The following is a 20,705-nucleotide window of genomic DNA, read 5'->3' as shown; positions in this document are numbered from 1 at the left end:
GTACTAATTCTCGGCATTCCGCAGTATAGGGTTATGGTTGGGGTTAGTATTTACTATCTAAGCTATTTTGCCCAGAGGGTTTCTTCTAGCTAAAGATATAGCTTATAGACTAAAGAGAGGAGATTTTTCTAAGGTATAAAGAAATAAGAAAAAGGAAAAATAAGAGTATAAAAGAGATATAAGAGATATAATAAAGAAAGAGAGAGATAATAAAGGAAGAGAGAGATAATAAAGAAAGAGAGAGATAATAAAGAAAGAGAGAGATGATAAAAAGAGAGAGATAATTAAGAAAGAGAGAGGTAATTAAGAGAGAGAGAGGTAATTAAGAAAGAGAGATATAGCTAATAAGACAAGGCAAAGAGATAAGAGATAAGAAATAAGAGATAAGAAATAAGAGATAGATAAGAGAAGAGATTAGCCTTAGGAAGACCTTCTAGGGGAATTCCAAAGAGATCTAGCTAGGCCACTAGGGGGGTCTCGGGCTATAGAAGCCGCTGAGGTAGCCCTAGTCCTTATAAGGGCAAGGCTTATAGAGGAATCTAGCTGGCTAGCCGCAAAGGGGCCTATAAGGTCCTGGAGCTTCTAATAGGTCTTAGCAGTCTCTAGGTCCATAAGGCCACCTGCGGAAAAGATAAGAGGCTAAAAAAAGGCCCCGAGAGACCTATATTTTCTGCGTCTTTCTTCTGCAGGTTAGGGTTATGGTTGGGGTTAGTATTTACTATCTAAGCTAATCTGCCCGGGGGGTTTCCTCTAGCTAAAGATATAGCTTATAAGGTAAAGAGAGGAGATTTTTCTAAGATAAGGAAATATAAGAGATATAAGAGTAAGAAGATATAACTAAGAGGAAGAGATATAACTAAAAGAGAGAGATATAGCTAAGAGAGAGAGATATAGCTAGAAAAGAGAGATAAGAGATAAGAGATAAAAAGATAAGAGATAAGAGATAGATAAGAGATAAAAGATAAGAGATAAATAAGAGATAAGAAATAAGGAATAAATAAGAGATAACGGATAAGAAATAAATAAGAAAAGAGATTAGCCTTAGGAAGACCTTCTAGGGGAATTCCAAAGAGACCTAGCTAGGCCACTAGGGGGATCTCGGGCTATAGAAGCCGCAGAGGTTGCCCTAGTCCTCATTAGGGCAAGGCTTATAGAGGAATCTAGCTGGCTAGCCGCAAAGGGGCCTATGAGGTCCTGGAGCTTCTGATAGGTCTTAGCGGTCTCTAGGTCCATAAGGCCACCTGCGGAAAAGATGAGAGGCTGAAAAAAGGCCCCGAGAGACCTATATTTTCTGCGTTTTTCCTCTGCGGCCTCTCTTAAGGTGCTATAAGGGTCTTCCTTAGCAGAATCCTTTGAAATAGCTACGATTTGAATATCATAGTAATAGCGGCTATTTCCTAGGGTAACTGCGAAGTCAGCCCTTAGGCTACCTTCCGGGTGGATTAAGGGCTCTTTCTCGACCTCTAGGGTAGGCTGGCTACTTAGGGCTTTGAAAAAGGCCCTAGTTATAGCGTCATGCCTTGCAATCCACCTTCTATTAGCACCTTTGCAGGTATCCTGATGGCCTAGGGCAGCTATAGCTCCGCAAGAGCTACAGGGTAGGCTAATTGGCTTGATTGGGTAGAAAAGCCGGCATCGGAGGGCTTCCGTGACCTCAGAGTCTGCAAAAGATAGGGCTTTTTGAGTAGGTAAGACTCCTAGCCACTTGCGGCTAAGATAGCTAGCATTTTCTAGCCTAGCGTGCCTACCAACAATTCAGCAGCAATCTCTAGTAGAGTTCGTAGAAAATCCCATATAAAAAGAAATGTGGGTTATAAAAGTATGGGGTAGGATTTATAGAAAACCGAGGGGTAAGATTAATTGGGTAAGATAAGTAGTAATATTTATAGAGAAGGTATATATTAAAAGATTATATTTAGGTAGTATTATATAGCAAGTTTTAATTAATTCTAAGTTGTATTACGCCGTCGCGCCCGGGTTGAAGTTTAGATTGATTTTTTTGATGTGGTTAAAAGAGAGGAGCGATGGCTAGAATGGTATTATGTAATTAGGCCACATAGGCGGACCATGCGTCGAGGTATATCAGATAGGTTAAATCGGCCGTTATATATAAGGCGAGGGTTGCGTGAGTCGGGGTTAGGGTTATTAGGGTTACGCGAGTAAGGTAGGGTTATGAGATCAAGTGGTATAATAGCCATAGGTCATAACCCCGGCATGCCGGCAGGGCAGGGTCCCATAACCCGTTGAGAGAAGAGAGCCCGGCCGTAATAAGGGGCAGAAGAGGCAGCCGGGCAATTTGTGAGCAAATCGCGAGTAAACTATAAAAGAACCCGGGTTTAACGGCCAGTCGAATAGAGGGAAACCGACGTTGAGGTAGATAGAGGTAGGGAAGGTGCCGAAGTGTAGGGTTAAACGGGCAGAAAGGGTGCCGTTATAGAAGATAGCGGCTAGGGTAATAGGGAGGGTAGGCATAGGCAAGGGCATGGCGGCAGATAGAAGCCGAAGAGATAGTCAGCCAAGGAAAACGTATGAGATATGGGGAAAATATACCCAATAGCAGGGGTCATATGGCGGGCAGGGAGTGGCGGCAAGGTTAGAAGGAAGAGGATCAGGAGGTTAAGGCGAGTAAGAAGAGAGGAGAGAGTTCCCGGGTGAAATTATAGCGGGGAGTAGATTATTTATAGCTGAAAGAAATTCAAGGGGGGTATTTTATCGTGAGATATTAAGAAAAGCGACAGAGAAATGCGATCAAGCTGATATCTATGTATGGAAGAGAGAGTGCGCAATAGTCAAGGGGAGGGTATAATCATTATAATAGAGTATAAGCATTAAAGGCCAAGCATTTATTCATGGTTTACATAGTCATATAAGAGAGAGAGAATAAATAATAAATAGGTTAAGGCCCAAAGTAGGTTACGTTATAAAAAGCAAAAATAAAAAGCCCCATGCAGGTAAAAGGGGGTTTAAAGTTTAACAACATACCATATCGCATCACAACATCAATTCATCATCATCAGGAATTTCAGCGGCAGAGTCCACCAAGCAGCCATTGCAACATATAATAGGTCAGTCCGTCGACATAAAGATCACCATGCCCGCGCACGCCGCCGAGCGAGATCAACAGGAGAGACTTAGGGTTATGGTTAGGGTTAGTATTTACTATCTAAGCTAATCTGCCCGGGGGGTTTCCTCTAGCTAAAGATATAGCTTATAAGGTAAGGAGAGGAGATTTTTCTAAGATAAGGAAATATAAGAGATATAAGAGTAAGAAGATATAACTAAGAGAAAGAGATATAACTAAGAGAAAGAGATATAACTAAAAGAAAGAGATATAGCTAAGAGAGAGAGATATAGCTAGAGAGGAGAAATAAGAGATAAGAGATAAAAAGATAAGAGATAAGAGATAAAAGATAAAAGATAAGAGATAAGAGATAAGAGATAAATAAGAAATAAGGGATAAATAAGAGATAAGAGATAAGAAATAAATAAGAAAAGAGATTAGCCTTAGGAAGACCTTCTAGGGGAATTCCAAAGAGACTTAGCTAGGCCGCTAGGGGGATCTCGGGCTATAGAAGCCGCCGAGGTAGCCCTATCATCTATGAAAAACGTCGGCTGAGCTACCGACGTTTTTTTTATATGGGGGAATTTTTTTACGCTAGCAGACCATGGGGCAGCCGACGTTTTTTTTCTCGACCAGCCGACGTTTTTTAAAAAACAGGGTTCTAATAGGGCTAAGGCTCTAAGAAAGAGATATATATAACTCTAAGCTATAAGGATTTTAGAAATTAAGTCTTTTTTCTTATATCTTATCCCCTTATTTTTCTAGAATTATTTAAAGATAAAAAAGAGGAATTTTAATGGGGTGGTCAGTGCAACTAGCGTTACGCTAAAAATCCCCAACCACCGCCGCAACCTAGCTACCTAGCCACACCAACCACTATGCCAGCCACAACTAAGGCAATTTCTTAGCCAATAAGCTTTAACCTTTATTTTCCTTCTTTCTTTTAATTCTTCTATAAAGACTCTATTTTTTCCTAGCTATATATTTCTAATCTCTATCTCTATCTCTATCTTAATTACCTATAAGCCTTATAATTATGGATTATTTTACTTATATCTCTATTTTTTCCCCTTCTTATTTGCAAGACTTGTAAAACCGCAGTTCTTTTTAACCAAATTCAACAACACCTCCGCCAACAGCCTCATCAGCTTTCCTTGAAGAGATCAAGCCCGCCCTAGAGCAGGCTGCTAAGCTTGATCTTCTTCAAGGCCAGAAAGACCTTGCAAGGCTACCTAAGCCTATTCCCCTAGGCCCTCCTATCTCACAACTTGAGAGCCTATGCAACAGGGCTTCCGCTGTACCTTTGAGCCTAGCTGCTTCTATATTGGCTCTGAGCTACGCCGAATTAGAGAGCACCTACGGGTCTTTCATAAGGTCCAGCAGAAAGGTCAAAAGGGGCCGGCCTTCCAAGGCAATAGCCTCGCAGCCTTCTATAGCTACTGAAAGCTATTGGCGAGCCGGCGTAGCTTATCAGTAACTCTTTAAGCAAGGGCCTCGCAGTGAATACTTTGAGGTCTTGCTAGAAGGCAATAGCTCTGAAGCTCTCTCTTCCAGAAGCTAAGGCTGCCTTTGAGGCCCAAGCCCTAGCTATCAGAAGCAAGGAGGCCGAGGGCTATAGAGCAGCTAAATGACTTTACTGCTCCTAATCCTTGGCTTCGAAGGCTAGGATCAGCAAGGCACCTAGCTAACTTTAGTGGGGAAAGGATTTCCCTAAGAGACCTACTTTCTCTTAACCTTACCTTAACTAAAGAGTCACTAGAAGAGACCTCTGAGCTTGCCTGCTTTTTTTCTTGCAGGGCCTTTGAGGAGCTTATTCAAGAAGCTATAAGCCTTATAGCTTCTAATGAGATTCCTCTGAATGCTCTCTTTGAGGTTAACCGGCAAGATGCCTCGCAGCCAGCAAAGAAGCCCTTTAGCTATAGGTATAAGAAAGCTACGCAAGACCGCTATGCCATAGTGGCAAAGCAGCTTCTAGTCTATACCTTCCGCTGCCTCAACCTAGAGCCCACAGAGAGGCCACCTTTCAAAGCAAGCCAGCAGCAGCTAGCTAGCTATAAGGCTCTATCTGATAACCTAGATGACCTAGAAGAGGCCTGGCTCTTAGCTAAAGGCAACTTCTCTAGCTATAAGGTTATAGAGCTTTATAAGGGGGCAAAGGAAAAGACCTTGGCGCTATTTATCTCGATCCTAGATCATCAGACTAAGGATAGTGAATTTAATAGCGTTATGGTCTCTTTTCTTACTGTGCTTAGTATATCTCCTAATGGCTCTTGGCTTAGCTTTGAGACTTTTACCCCTTTTCTCTCTGCCTTAGTCTCTATTTCTAGGCTCCTTATCTTGCGAGAAGTAGCTAGAAAAAGAGATAAGGCTATCCAGCAGCATATCGAGCTTGGAAGGAGCCTTCTAGAAGCTCGAGAAGCTAGCCCCTGGCTATTTTGAGCTTGTGCAACAGCTCGTAACTAGGTGTATGCTGAATAGCCCGGCTGGGGCTGATACGACCCCCTATGCAGTTTATCCTTCGGCTGCGTAGCTATGGAATAGCTGCCAAGGCCAATACAGCCCAGCCCGGCTATATCAGCTGGGAAGGAGAGACTATCCTCTATAGAGGCAACCGGCTTAGCCTTCCTAGCCTGCAGCATATACTGCAGGCTGCCTTGGATGAAGCCCGGCTTCTTCTCTTCCAGGGGCTTCTTATGCAAGAGAGCTATACCTTGGAGGAGAGCCAGCCGGCCCTAGTGCCTTCTATCCCCTGGGATTCTATCCAGGATAACCCTACTGATGATTCAGTGGGTTATTCCTTTTTAGATAGCCTCTATGAGGTAGCTAGGGGAGGGACTAAGAGCTGGCTTTTTTTTCCTTTCTCTGGGAAGACCCTATTCTCAAGGCCCGCTGGTTTGGAAGCTCTAGTAGCTCTTCTATAGCCCCAGAGGCTAGGGGCTATGTCTTCTTATAGCCAAAGCATTGAGAAGTTGCTTGAGCTGCTAGCCTTTTTGATTCACTTGAGCAGTGGTCTTCCGGCTCGGTCAAATGAGCTCCTAACCCTTCGGCACCGCAATACCGCCGCAGGGGGCATCCGCAATATCTTCCTAGACCAAGGGCTAGTTATGCTAGTTACTGGTATTCATAAGGGCTTTTCTAGGTCAGAGAGACTCAAAGTTATCCACCGCTTCCTTCCTCAGGAGGTTGGAACCCTTTTAGTCTATTATCTCTGGCTTATCTTGCCCTTCTGGGAAGCTATGCAGGCTAATTTTGACCCTAGCTCTCAGGGCTCTTTTTCCCCCTTTCTCTGGAAGACCTCTAGCCTAGATGGCGATGAGGCTTATGGCAAGAAGGTAGAGGCCCTAGGGGATAACCCCCCAGCTACAGCAGCTGCAGGCCGAGCTAGGCTTCTATAGCCTTAGAAGCTCTCCCTTTGTGGCCCTGAGAGGTAGCCAGGCTGATAGCCCTAGGCTGCATATAGGGCTTGCAGCAGGCTCTTGGAATTCAGCTAGGCTTAGCCGGGTCCTTAAGCGCTGGGGCAAGTTGGCTGGCATTGAGTCTCTTACTATTAGTAGCTGGCGGCATATAGCTATTGCCCTAGGGCCGCCGCTATATCCGGGATGCAGCTATTACTAGCCAGGGGCTATATAGCGAAGTCGACCACGGAGATAGTGAAAGCAGCTCTGATGAAGAGGGCCCTGGAGAAAGAGATACTATTCTCCATAGGCAGACCGGCCATAGCAGTATGACTTCCAACCTAGTCTACGGCCGGCAGCTTACAGAAGCCCATTTTGAGACCTATCAGCGCAGGCAAAGCTTCCGGCTTCTTAGTGAAGAGTGGCACTTCTTGCTTGGTTTCCCCTCTGCCCCTGGCTTCTCAAGGGCAACTATCCCCTCGGGCTCAAAGAGGCCTAGCTGCCGTTGACCTTGAGCATTTCCAGGAGCTTCAAGTAGCCCGCTGGAAGCAGCTACGCAAGGTTAACCTTGACCTTGAGCTGCAGAGGCTGCTCGGCTCTAACGCCACCTTCCGGCAAGGCCAGAAGCCGATTCTAGAGGCCATCATGAGTAATAGGAATCCAATCCTAGCCATCATGCCCACTAGCGGCGGCAAGAGCCTTCTATTTCAGTTGCCGGCTGCTAGCTGCCCAGATAGCATAACTATAGTAGTTGTGCCGCTGGTCTCGCTGCTAGGCAACCTCCTAGACCGCTGCCAAGCTATGGATATCCCTGCTGCTCAGTGGCAGGCTGATAGGGGCCCAAGGGGGGCTTCTATTATCTTTGTGACGCCCGAGTCAGCTATGACAAAGCGGTTCCAGGCCTATCTAGATGGCCTCCAAGCCCTAGCCCGCCTTGACCGCATAGTTATAGATGAGTGCCACACGATTCTAGAAGGCAGCCCCCGGTTCAGGCCTAAGCTAAGGCAGCTAGGCCTATTGGCCTTGCAGGCGTGCAGATAGTATACCTAACTGCAACGTTGCCTATAGCTGAAGAGCGTGAATTCCTAGGCCTAGTTTACACCAAGGCCAAAGATGCCACTATCTTCCGGGCTCCCACAACCCGGCCTAATATCAGCTACAGGGTAGTTGATTTCCCTCTGCTTCCCAAAGAGGGCTATCTGCAGTCTGCTGAGAATGCCCTGAGGCAGCTGCTTGATAGCAAGCTTACCCTATACCCTCGCCCAGCCAAAGCTATAGTCTATTGCAAGACTATAGCTATAACGAAGCCCTAGCCCAGGCTCTAGGGTGTGATGCCTACTATAACGAGGTTGATACTCGCGATGGCAAGGCAGAACGCCTGCAGGCCTGGATGGAAGGGTCTCGGGAGACCCTCTATGGCAATGGCAGGGTTATAGTTGCAACTAATGCTCTTGGCCTCGGTATTGATATCCCTAATATCAGGGTTATCATACACCTTGAGATGCCAAAGAGGCTTGCAGACTATGGGCAGCAGAGCGCCGTGCCGGTCGAGATGGGCTTCCTAGCGAGGCTATTACCCTCAGGCCTTTGCAAAGCTCGACCCAAGAAGCCCAATCTTCTAGGTTCCTAAGCATAGGCAGCAGAGAAATTCCTCTCTACTAGCCAATGCCGTAGGATAGCCTTAGATAGGGCTCTAGATGGCCGAGCTAGCCGGCAAGTATGCGAGGCAGGGGAGGAAAAGTGTGACTTTTGCCTAGAGAACCTGCCTTTAACCGCAGAAGAAGGCTATGCCCTAGAGAGCCCTGAAGAGAGGGGATCTTAGGGCTTAGAGCTATGCAAGTACAGCAGATGCGTACTGCAGCAGCTACCCGGGCCGAGAGGGAAAGGGCAGACTTTGAGACCTTTCAGAGGCTGCTTTCTCAGCAGCTTCTTCAGGGCTGCCTTTTCTGCAAGCTTGATGGGCTAGATAGGGCGAGACCATCTGCCATTAAGCTGCACCCGGGCCACTTCTTCCAGCCGCAAGGATATACGCCTTGGCTTTGAGCTAACTAAGTCTATTAACCCGCTACCTAAGGCAGCGGGATAGGCTAGGAAGCTTTGGAGCCTGTGCCTATTGCCTTGTGCCCCAGGAGCTTTGCAGCCGCTGGGAGGAAGACCCGCAGCATGGCGGCTGGCAGCTAATCCAGGGGGGTAGTTGCCAGTTTCCTGGGCTTATTGCTGCCCTCTGAGCTCTGCTGTATTACAGCAGCCACAACTAGCTAGCCGGCTTTATAAAGAGCTTGGGTTTGAGGGGGAAATTAACCCCCCTAACTGCGCTCCCTAAGCACCATCGGGTCTTATGGTCCTGGCTAGGGGAGAGGATCTCTTGGGCTAGCTATGATGCTATCCGGATCTGCCGTATCTATAAGGAGCTGGCAGAAGCCTTGAATATGCCTTAGCATAGCTAAAGAGATACTCTAGGATAGTTACTAGGTATTTATTTTAGGTAGTATTATAATAATAGTACCCTTTGCACTTAATAAAATAGCCCCATCCTCTTAGCCCTCTTAGTTATTTCCCTTAGTAGCCTATAATAAATAGGATAAGAAAAAATAATACCTGCCTCTTACCCTATATAGCCGCCTCTTATAGCGCAAATAGCCCCCCTATAGCCCAAGTACCCGCCCCTTACCCTTATAGCCGCCCCCCTGTAGCCTAAATAGCCCCCTGAAAGTTAAATGCAGTTTCCTCTAAGCCCACTATAATAGAAGCTTGAGCCTTAAGTTATCTATTATATATAGGGGCATAGAAACTGGTTTGAACCATTGCGGCGCGCCCCAGTCGCTATGTGACTCCCCTGTTGCCCCCCCCCCATAGCTATAAATAGCATATAGAGTTAATAGGCCCATCTAGCAGCTAGAAAAGAAGGTCCTTTAGCTAGCTATAGCTAGGCATCCCTAGTAGCTGTGCACCCGGAGGAGCCAGGTTCGTAGGGGCCGATTACAGCTATAATCCCCCCGGCCGCGAGGCACAGAGCCTACAAGCATATATATAAGGGATACATAAAGGTAATCTAATAAGATAAGGTACAGTGGGGCTAGTTTAGTCACATAGCCCAGGTGAATTATAAGCTATTTTTTTACTTTACTTTAGCTATAGGGTAGCTCAGACCTATAGGTTAGGCTATTAGCTTGCTTATAAGCCTTTTTTTAGCCTTATTGCCCCCCCAGCTGCCTTGGGGCCTTTTCAGGCCGCCTTGGCTCCCTCTTATATACCCACCGAGGACCTTTTAGCTAGCCGCACGCCAGACCGGGCTCGCGGGCCACTTTTCCTTTTTGCGGGCTAGATTTACTATATAAAAATAAAAAAATCAACTCACGGCCTTAAGGCTTAAAAGGCTAGCTTTTAAAGCTATAGGGTAGCTTAATCTATTAGTTATTCTTATATGCCTTAGCTTCTTTTTAAGCTATATTAGCTAATATAATATAAGGTAGCTTAGTCTTATTATATTATAGCTAGCTAGTAACTATAGGGTAATAAGACTACTTATTACCTAGACCTACTAGGGTTATAGCTGCCTAACGCGTTATATTATAGCTACCCTATACCTCTAAGGAATTATATATTAAGATAATAAAATAAGTATTTTATTTACTATAGGGTAGCTTAATTTATTAATTATTTTAATATATCTTAGCTTCTTTTTAAGCTATATTAAGTATTAAAATATAAAGTAAATTAGTCCTTTATTTATTATAAGGTATTTAATTTTTATAATTACCTTATATAATATTATAAATAATTATATTTAAAAAATAATAATAACGTACATGATAAGCGTGCGACGTATCTAAGTATGCGACGCACTTTTCTTAAACCTTACTACTATAAACTAAGATAAAAACACAACAAATCAATTGATCAATTAAAACTACTCGCTATACTCTTCCCCAGACGTCTCAATCACTACCTGACAGGTCCTTGCATTATGACCGGGCTTGCCGCAGACACCACAATGCCGAACCCCCGGTCGCGCCGACCTTCCTTGACCACCACTTCTCGATGATTCCGCCACTACCTGCGCATTAACATCCATCTGATCAATTGCTTGCCTTCCCTCCTCTACTGTCATTACCCCTCTTTTCTGTAGTCTAGTCCTTTTTTTGCCCTCCGGCGCCGGCTTAGTATCTCATTTGCCTCTCGAAGGTCTTTATTCTCAGACCTCAATAAGGCATTCTCATGCATCATTGCCTTAGTCCCCTTAGCAAGCGACTTAAGAGCTCCTAAAATTGACTCTGGGGAGCTACTTTGATGCCTTCTGATTCGTCTATCGAGGTATTCAGACTGAGATTGGGCCTCAAGGACGGTCTTTGGAGTCTTTGACGCCCAAGGGGTCGAAGGGCTAGCTACCTCCTCGGCAGGCGTTGGAGTCCGTAGCTGCACATCAAGCTTCGAGACCACACTTTCCGGGTCAAGAGGAACAAGCCCGGCTCCTCTAAAAAGCCGCCTTGATATTTCTTTCCGTCATAGTGGCCTGATATGCGGCGTAGAAGGCCGGAAAGAACTCAGTCTTTGAAACGTGGGTTATAGAGCATCTGATCAGATGCTCTATTTCTCGACCGTAAGCCTGCTTGAGCAGGTTAAAGTACCCGATATCAAGAGGCTGAAGTAGATGAGACGAATGAGGTGGCATACAAAGCGTGATGATCTTATTTTCCTCGCAATATCTCTCAAAGTCGACGGAGTGGTGACTTTCGTGGCCATCTAGGATCAGAAGACGATAGGAACCAATTGATCGATTGCTTGTACACCGGTCAAAGTGTTTTAGCCACTCGAGACCGATCTCATTATTAGTCCAGCCATTTTGGGTCGTCGCAATAGCCCAATCGCCCGGGAGGTTACTTTCTCGGTACCAGTTGGCGAGGTGATATTGGCCCGCACCGATGATGAACGGCGGATCGCCCAGCCTTCCGCATTAATCGCTTGGATCACTGTAATCCATTCCCGGTTTCCAGGCTGCACTGATTTTGGCTTTCCACGCCTATCTGTGCCTGTGACGACCATTCCGCTTGTAATTAGACCCATCATAAAGCCAGTCTCATCAAAGTTGTAGATATCAGCGAGGTCGATACCATATTTCGCGATTATGCTCTCCACGAGCTCAAACCAATCGCGAATAATGGTTGGATCTTCGCATTTGGCTCTCTGGTAGTCGTATTTACGAAAAAAACGCGTCTTAACCTCTTCGTGTCGCCTGACGAAGTTATGAGCCCAGCGCTTGCCGACGGGTGACGCGTCGCGGTCGGCGAGCAGTCGGTTGGCCATTTCTTCAACAGCACGCAGTCGGGGGGGGGGAATCCTCGCGAATCTAGGTCGAGAATGAACTGAATTATGATCTGTTCCTCTAGATCAGATAGTCGGCGTGATTTTGGAATCCAATCGCATCGCGATTGGATTCCCTGTCTGCGACGACGTAGCCTTGGCTCGGAGACCTTATAGATCTTTTGCAGCGCTCGGACGCTTAGTTTTGGGTCATTTTGAAGGGCTTGAAGGGCAAGAAGGGTTTTAGCCTCAGTATTTAGGTCTGACATATTTAGTGGTGGAAAAATCAATTGATTAATTGAAAAGTTAGGTGTAGGAGGGAAAAGTGCGTCGCATACTTGGATGCGTCGCATGCTTATCATGTACGTTATAATAATAATAATAATTAAAATATTAAATTAAAAATAATAATATAATAATAATATTAATTAAAATATTAAATTAAAAATAATAATATAATAATAATAATAATTAAAATATTAAATTAAAAATAATAATATAATAATAATAAAATAGCAAAACTAATTAGTGCGGCTAGCACCTATTAGAACCTGTCTTATGATTATAAGGTTCAATGCCACAAGGCCTATTCCCAGATAACTGCGCGGTTTTTTTTTTTAGGAAGCCCATATATGTTAACGGCGAGCGCACCGTACTCTTCCTAAGGCAAAGCAGCGCAAGCTGCTTCTAGCCTGAATTGAACCCTAGGCCCTCGGGAAAAGGTTGCTAAGCTTAACCGTTGAGCTATCGGGCCGCTCTTCAAGACCGGCTGTGGTTGCTGTATGTGTTCTGGGAAGTGATAGATAAAGGTTAGAGGTGTAATTGGTATAGGGTATGCCGCTGCGGCAGGGCAGCAGCTACTGCAGGGTAGGCAGCTATGGCAGGGCAGCAGCTATTGCAGGGTAGGCAGCTGCGGCAGAGTAGTAGCTACTATAGGGTAGGAATCGCTATAGAGTAGTAAGGCGCTCTTAGAGTTAAGGTAATAGTAATATCCCAGCTATTAAGAGCGCAGCAATGCAACGGCTATAGGGTAGCAACCACTACAGGGTAGCAACCACTACAGGGTAGCAACGCACTCTAAGAGCCAGATAGCTAACTACGTTCTAGTAGCTACTATAGGGTAGCAACTACTACAGGGTAGCAAGGTAATCTTATAATTAAAAAGTAATAAATATTTAATCTATTTAAATACTGCTTTAAGATCGCAGTTACAGTAGCTACTATAGGGTAGCAATCACTACAGGGTAGCAATCGCTACAGGGTAGCAATCGCTATAGGGTAGCAAGGCGCTCTAAGAGCTAAAAAGCAATAAATATTTAATCTATTTAAATACTATTTTAAGGTCGCAGTTACAGCAGCTGCTATAGGGTAGTAACAGCTACAGGGTAGCAAGGCGCTCTTAGAGCCAGATAGCTAATTGCATTCCAGCAACCACTATAGGGTAGTAACCGCTACAGGGTAATAAGGCGCTCTAAGAGCCAAAAAGCAATAGATATTCAATCTATTTAAATGCTGTTTTAAGGTCGCAGTTGCAGCAGCTGCTATAGGGTAGCAATGGCTACAGGGTAGCAAGGTGCTCTGAGAGTCAGATGGCCAACTGCGTTCCATCAACTACTACAGGGTAGCAACCACTACAGGGTAGCAAGGTGCTCTAAGAGCCAGATGGCCAACTGCGTTCCAGCAACCACTACAGGGTAGCAAGGCGCTCTTAGAGCTAGATAGCTAATTGCATTCCAGCAACCACTATAGGGTAGTAACCGCTACAGGGTAATAAGGCGCTCTCAGAACCAAAAAAAGCAACAGATATTCAATCTATTTAGATGCTGTTTCAAGGTCGCAGTCGCAGCAGCTACTATAGGGTAGCAACGGCTACAGGGTAGCAAGGTGCTCTGAGATCTAGATGGCCAACTACATTCCATTAACCACTACAGGGTAGCAACAGCTATAGGGTAGCCAGGCGCTCTTAGAGCCAAGACAACAGCGATATCCCAGCTATTAGGAGCGCAGCAATGCAACGGCTACAGGGTAGCAAGGTACTCTGAGATCCAGATAGCCAACTGCGTTCCATCAACGACTACAGGGTAGCAAGGCGCTCTGAGAGCCAGATGGCCAACTGCGTTCCATCAACCACTATAGGGTAGCAACAGCTACAGGGTAGCCAGGCGCTCTTAGAGCCAGGACAACAGCGATATCCCAGCTATCGGGAGCGCAGCAATGCAACGGCTACAGGGTAGCAAGGTGCTCTAAGAGCCAGATGGCCAACTGCGTTCCAGCAACCACTGCAGGGTAGCAAGGCGCTCTGAGAACCAAAAAGCAACAGATATTCGATCTATTCAGATGCTGTTTCAAGGTCGCAGTTACAGCAGCTGCTATAGGGTAGCAAGGCGCTATACCAGTCAGGACAACAGCGATATTCCAGCTAACCCAGCTGCATGGCGAATACAGGTCTGATTCCAATGGCAATCCCATAGTAAAAAAAACCGCGCTAGTGAAATCGTCGACCTGATACGATTGCCCCCAACGGAAACAGGTCGACATTTTTAAAAGTAGATAAAAATGGATTTCAAGTACATGCATCAATCCATTACGTTAAGGGCATATCGCATTTCAATTATCAGCATCAGAGATCCAATATTGCGGCGTTGCGGCGAGGTTAAAGTTAACCCAAGTATTGACCCGAGTGCAGCAAGATTCCATTTTTGATCAAACCCAGATTCCCAGAATTATTAGTCAGCATAGCCAAGGTAGAAAGGACTACATGCAAGAGAGTATATGAGGAAATAAGGCAGTTAGGTTAAGGGTCATATAATGCCAGGTTAAATAAGTGATTTATATTATTGCCATAAGATAACCCGTGGCATTCACCCGCCAAGAAGTCCAGCCATAAAGCCGCCAACCATCCGGTGAGAGAGTATCAGAGCAGGTATAAGTCAAGAAGAGCAGTAGTTAATCAAGAGAGAGATTAGTTAAAGCAGGTTTATTATATAGAAGGGTTTTTCATCGAGATATCTAATGAAGTGCAATGGTTAATTAATAATCCATATATAAAAAACGTCAACGGGAGCGCCCCCGCAACCGCAGAAGCAAGTTCAAGCACCAAGCCACAAACAATGAAAAGCAACAAATATCATAATAGATAAACATCAATTCATTGCACACCACCCCGTACAACAGATAGAGCAATCAGCACACAGCCAGTCAGACCATCGAAGCCAGCACGATATATGTGAGTGTAAGCCACCAATGAGAGATAATAGCATAATATAAATCCAAAGAGAGAAAAGAGCCATTCGTTCCAGCCAGATTTAGATCATATTACTCATCAAGGATGCCCGTTAACACACATCGCAGTTCAGAATAGCAGTGGCCGAGATGGAGCCATTTATCAAGTTGCCCGAGTTTCCATTAATTATCTGCAAAACATGCCATTATGCATACATCGGTAAGCATATTGAGCAGCACATGAAGCAATATCACAGGTCCATCCGGGTAGCAGAAAGGAACGAGATCACAAAAAGCGATCCAGTCAGACCCAGATGTCATCCAGACCCCGGCCGAGTTGGCAACATGGCCAACGCCGCCACCCACAACCGACCCCATCCCATTTATCCACCCACCACAGAGCGACAAATTGGGTTGCGGCGAGGAGGGTTGTTTATACGTGGTCGGTTCAGAACGAGCCATGCAGAACCATTACCGCAGTGACCATGGATGGACGAATCCCCGAGGCAGGGGCGGAAGTGTCCAGCAGCGAGCCATGGAGACACAGCAGGTCCCGTGGCGTAGCGGTGTCCAGTGTCAACGTTTTTTCAGCAATGGGCCGGGCAGCCGTTGGTTCGAGGTCGGGTTCGGTGCACCGATCAGCCAGGACCCGGACGAGGCAGCCGTTGCAGACCGTTTAATGCAAACATTAGACCAGCAGGAGCGCCGGTTTCATTTGGAGGACAAAGAACGGATCAAGGCCGCCGATTCCAAGTTGGACGCCAACGCGTGGTTAGAGCACGTCGGATGGGCCACCCATTTGCAGGGGTTCGATCCGGAAGCCATGCAGCGGTTGGTCGACCCAGTGGGCGAGCAGGAGCATGAGTTGCAGTTGATCCATGACAGCTTAGTGCGAGTGATGGACCGAGCACGCACCATAGCCACGCCCACCCACGTTGGAAGCCATGCATTGTTCGAGGTACAGCGAAAAGAGGTGGACAAAAGCCACGGCGACCGTTCGACAACCGGTCGAGGACGATACGTGGACGCGTTACACGGCCGTGTGGACCAAGTTGGTGTGTTACATATACCGTGCCGAGAAAAATGCCAGATGCAAGATAGGCCCAAGTTTCGGTTATCCAAGCGGCAAGGCGATTTCATGGATGATTTGGCGGATTTAGTCGAGGCGCACGTTAACGATCCGGAGGCACAGCCATTGGACGAGGACCGAGTGGACGGGTTGACATTGCAGGTCGTCATAGCGTTGTTGGACCACCGTTTGACCGCGGGGGAGTACCGCAGCGCCATCATCAGCGGTTTAGCCGTGATGGGTATCCGAAAGGACGGCGGTTGGATGGATGTGTTGGATTATACGCCCATATATTCCGCCGTCATCAAGGTCGCCCGTGCCATGGTCGTGTACCAGTCATACCAGGAGAGGCAGGCCGAGGGTGATGCGTTTGAAGCAGGATAAGATGGACGAGTGGATGGTGCGGCGGCGGCAGGAGGGAAATCAGACGTGGGAAGAGCAGCATGCCCGAAAGGAGGCGGAAGATGAGGCGGAAGAGGAGGCAGAAGAGGAGGCCACCAGCATATTCCGCATCGTGCGTGGGAAAGTGCAGCGGTTCGACGGTCACGCCCAAGGATCCCCCACGCCGAGGCAACGCCGATGGATTGGATTTACGAAGCACGCACGTACGGGATGCACATCCGGTTCAACACGCCGGCCGGCGGACCATCGATTGGGTTGGGGACCGCATCAAGCACCGGCGGGTGCAGTTCCGCATGGGCGAGTTGACAGAGATGTTGCATGCGTTGAAGAGGGAAGCCCGAGAGTTGTTGGCGACGTTGACGATGGTGGACGACATCAGCCAGTTGCCGCGGATCCCGTGGTCGTCGATGGAAGACGACCATAGCGAAGACAAGGTGGGATATTCATTTTTGGATGACGACCGTAACCACACGTGGTTGGCAGCCGGCAAGAGTTGGAATGCGCGACAGATCATCAAGACGCAAGGGCGGCGTAAGAGTTGGTTCGACCACGGAAGGGAGGACGGGAAGCCGTTCCAGGCCAGAGCGGTGCAGTCATATGGGAAGACATTCGACGAGTTCATGGAAAAGATGTTTTTATTGATGCATATGGTAGGTGGCCAGCCGGCGCGATCCACCGAGATTTTAGGCATTCGATATAAGAACACCATGAACGGCGGCGTACGCAACATATTCGCGCACGACGGGTTGATGTGTTTCGTCACGTCGTACCACAAGTCGTTCCGGGCCACGGGGCAGGCCAAGGTCATCCACCGATATTTGCCACGCGAGGTGGGCGAGTTATTGGTGGTATTTGTGGTTGAGTGTTGCCGTGGTGGCAGCAGGTACAGGGCGTCGTCAAAATGCCGGCATACGCAGCCCATATTTATGGCCAGACGAGGTGGTTCACGGGGACGAAGTCAGCGAGACGGAGCAGAGGGGAGAGGAGACAGGCCGAAATGGAGAGCCAGGGCAGCCAGGATGGCATTGGCGGCGGCGGCGATGATCGTGGTGATGAGGATGGTACCGATGAGCCCGGTTCCAGTGCGAGGTTCGACAGTTGGGTACAGGAGCGCAATTGGACGCCAGACCGCGTCCGCCGCATCATCCAACGAGACAGCAAACGATTATTGGGCACCATATTGAACATTAGTTCGTGGCGGCAGATTGCCATCGCCATATCCCGTCGATATTTGGACAAGGCATTCAAGGAGTCAACGATAGATGGGGTCGAAGAAGACGACGACGGTGTGGACGATAACCCGATCGATTTACAAGCCGGCCATGGAACGCACGTGGCCGGCATGGTATACGCACGAGAGTTGCAGCAAGGGTTATTCAGCACGGCCACGATGCGCGATAAGTTTCGGTCCGTCAGTCGTCAGTGGCATCGGTTTTTTGGAGTTCCGCGAGGGCGATAGTTTAGCCGTAGCGATACGCCGAAAGCGGGAGCCATTCGAGACGGAGCGGGAGTACCACCAGTTGCAGCGTTTCAGGCGATTACAGCAGGTCGACATTGCCGCCCGGTTGAGGGAGATGATAGGACCAGACGCCGCGTTCCGTGGCCAGCAAGAGACGGTGATCCGGGCCATCATGCGGGGAGAGAGCCCGATTGTGCAGATCGCAGGCACGGGAGAAGGCAAAGAGCATGTCGTTCATGTTACCGGCGTATTGTTCCAGCGACGACGGAGGGACAACCATCGTCATCGTGCCGTTGGTAGCATTGCGAGATGATTTGCACGGCCGTTGTGCCAAGAGCCAGATCGCGACATACGTTTGGAACAGTCGCGGCGGGCACCAGATCACCCCCATCGTGTTCGTCACGCCCGAGTCGGCAGTGACAAAAGGGTTCGGCGATTTTGTGAACCGGTTGCAGGCACGGAAAGCGTTGGATCGTGTCGTTGTGGATGAGTGCCACGCCATTTTGGACAGTACCAGCCAATTCCGGCCGCAGTTGATGGAGTTGGGCCGGTGTTAAACGAATGGGGCGTCCAAAAAGGTATTTTTTGACGGCCACGTTGCCACCAGATGAGATTGGGAGGTTTTTCGAGGTCGTGGGGTTATCAGCCAGCCGTGTAAAAGGTATTCCGATCACGAACGACGAGGCCGAATATCGGGTATAGGGTAGTGGTTGTTCGATCAGCCAAGCGCAGAGATCACCACAAGAAGCAGCAGCAGCAGCAGCAGCAGAATACCAGTCAGACCGGTAGCGGCGAGGTTGGGGCAGACCAAGAGGCGGAAGACAGCCGCGTGGTCAAGATCGTGCAGGATTGGTTACACAGAAACAGCCAAGGTCGCGTCATCGTTTACGCCAACACCATCGACCGGGTTGAACGATTGGGGCGATTATTGGAGTGCAGCGTGTTTCATTCCAAGGTCGACACAGCAGCGGGCAAGACGCAGCGATTGAGGTCGTGGATCGATCAAGGTCATTTAATCGTGGCCACGAACGCGTTAGGGTTAGGGGTCGACGTGCCAGATGTGCGGTTAGTGGTCCACGCCGGGATGCCGAACCGATTGCGAGATTACGTGCAGGAAAGCGGACGGGCCGGGCGGGACGGTAGCCATAGCGAGGCCGTCGTCGTCATATGCCAGCAGGGGGAGGAAGCAGGAGGTCCACGGTCATCAACCAAGGCAGGGAGAAGAAGAAGGAAGGCGGTAGCATCAGATAAGGCCAAGTGGCCAGCAAAGGAAGTAGCCGTTGAGCGGTTTTATCAGTGCGGAAGTGGCCGTCGTGTGGTGTTGGACCAGGTGATGGATGGCCAATACGATCGAGCAGGTTGTCATCCAGAGTCGGAGGTGGCATGTGATGTGTGTCAGCGGCAACAGAACCAATTGGCATTAGAGGAGATATGTTATGGTTTTGAAAGAGAGAAGCGACATGGCGGTAGAGGTGGAAGCAAAGGGTGCAGGAGTGCCAAGAGACGGAGGTTGAGGAGCGTTTCAGGAGGGCACAGCAAGAACAGCCGATACGAGCAGTTCAGGGGCCAGACAGGACGCAATGCAGGTAAACGAGGAGGCCAAGATGTTAGAGGAGGAGTTGGCATTGATGGCCGGTCGATGTATGGGTTGTTCATGGCGACGGGCACGGTAGAGGACGACCAATTTCATCCGAGGAAAGAGTGCCCGGTACAAGGTGCGAGTGGCGATAGGTAAGAACGATGCGAGGAGAAATGGCAGCAGGGCATGTTCAAGAAGGGCGTGATGCGGATTTTCCGGTTGTTCTTGGTGCGGGTTACCGCAATATATTTACACGCATTGGGAGGCAGGTGGGCGATGATCAGGGGACGGATAGGTTGCGGAGAAGATAGGGAGTGCCAGTACGCCGGGTTATTGGTGCGTATGGGGAGCGGCAATTACATGGTATGAGACCGATGTCAACGAGGTGATGGGGAAGATGGATGTGGAGCGACAGTATGATTAGCAAGATACGGACGATCAAGAAGTTTACAGGGAGGGGTTAATGAAGTGGTTAGGGGATAAAGTTCAAATGGGTTCATTAGAGACGAAACAGTTTTTGTTAGGGTTTATGATATTATCTAGTTAATGATAAAGCAGGGGAGGAGGAGGAGAAGAGGGTGTAGCAGGAGGAGACGATGACGAGGAAGTTCCTCATTTCCACAATATACGAGCGTTGGGAGGCAACAAAACAAACATATGTGGTTGTTCAGGAAGGTCAGAGGAGGAAGCGTCAGTACAAGGGTATTATTCCGATTATGGTAGCGCCACAGCGGGTGCGGGGGAGATGAGTGGTGGCAATATCACATAAAGGCAGATGATGTGAGAAGGTCGAGTGTAGATGAAGACAAGAGGTTATGATGGGCTATAGATGGTTGAGGAACTAGCAGAGTGAGGTGGAGCAGGGAGGCTGGTGACACGAGGCTTGTCGGTTACGCTATGCTGTGGTATAGCAACAATGATCAGATGGGCTGTCATGGTTAAGTAAGGGGGCAGAGGGTAGATTAACCTGTGGAGAGATATTATATTACATCCGGTCCGCGTGCAAACAAAACGCCCGCGAAGAACAAACAGGATTCTCTAATGCAGAAGCTAATGAAGGGCCCGTAATATCACGATGTGAATCGATTGGCCGGGCTCAAGAGTGACTATAGGAAAGCATTGGCTGCTAACATGGGTTACCAGAGCCTGGTGAAGACGTGTTTGACGAAATATATAGGTAAGACAGAAAGAGAATTTCGGGCAAGATTAAGGAACAA

General features: G+C 47.8%; 2 protein-coding genes across 2 annotated transcripts; both read left to right on the top strand.

Annotated features, from left to right (window-relative positions):
- Window positions 1-15,439: 15,439 nt before the first annotated feature.
- Window positions 15,440-16,432, top strand: NCS57_01188200 (uncharacterized protein; the record flags this gene model as incomplete). The annotated part of the gene is made up of 1 exon (XM_053061578.1): window positions 15,440-16,432. One exon carries the CDS (start codon window positions 15,440-15,442, stop codon window positions 16,430-16,432), a length of 993 nt encoding a protein of 330 aa, XP_052908106.1.
- A 1,015-nt stretch (window positions 16,433-17,447) lies between these two features.
- NCS57_01188100 (uncharacterized protein) lies at window positions 17,448-18,222 on the top strand (the record flags this gene model as incomplete). The annotated part of the gene is made up of 2 exons (XM_053061577.1): window positions 17,448-17,857; window positions 17,910-18,222. The coding sequence occupies 2 exons, from the start codon at window positions 17,448-17,450 to the stop codon at window positions 18,220-18,222; spliced, it is 723 nt and encodes a 240-aa protein (XP_052908105.1).
- Between the last annotated feature and the right edge of the window lie 2,483 nt (window positions 18,223-20,705).

Source organism: Fusarium keratoplasticum, chromosome 10 (assembly GCF_025433545.1).
Source record: "Fusarium keratoplasticum isolate Fu6.1 chromosome 10, whole genome shotgun sequence".
Lineage (NCBI taxonomy): Eukaryota > Fungi > Ascomycota > Sordariomycetes > Hypocreales > Nectriaceae > Fusarium > Fusarium keratoplasticum.
This window is presented reverse-complemented; position numbering and strand designations above follow the sequence as displayed.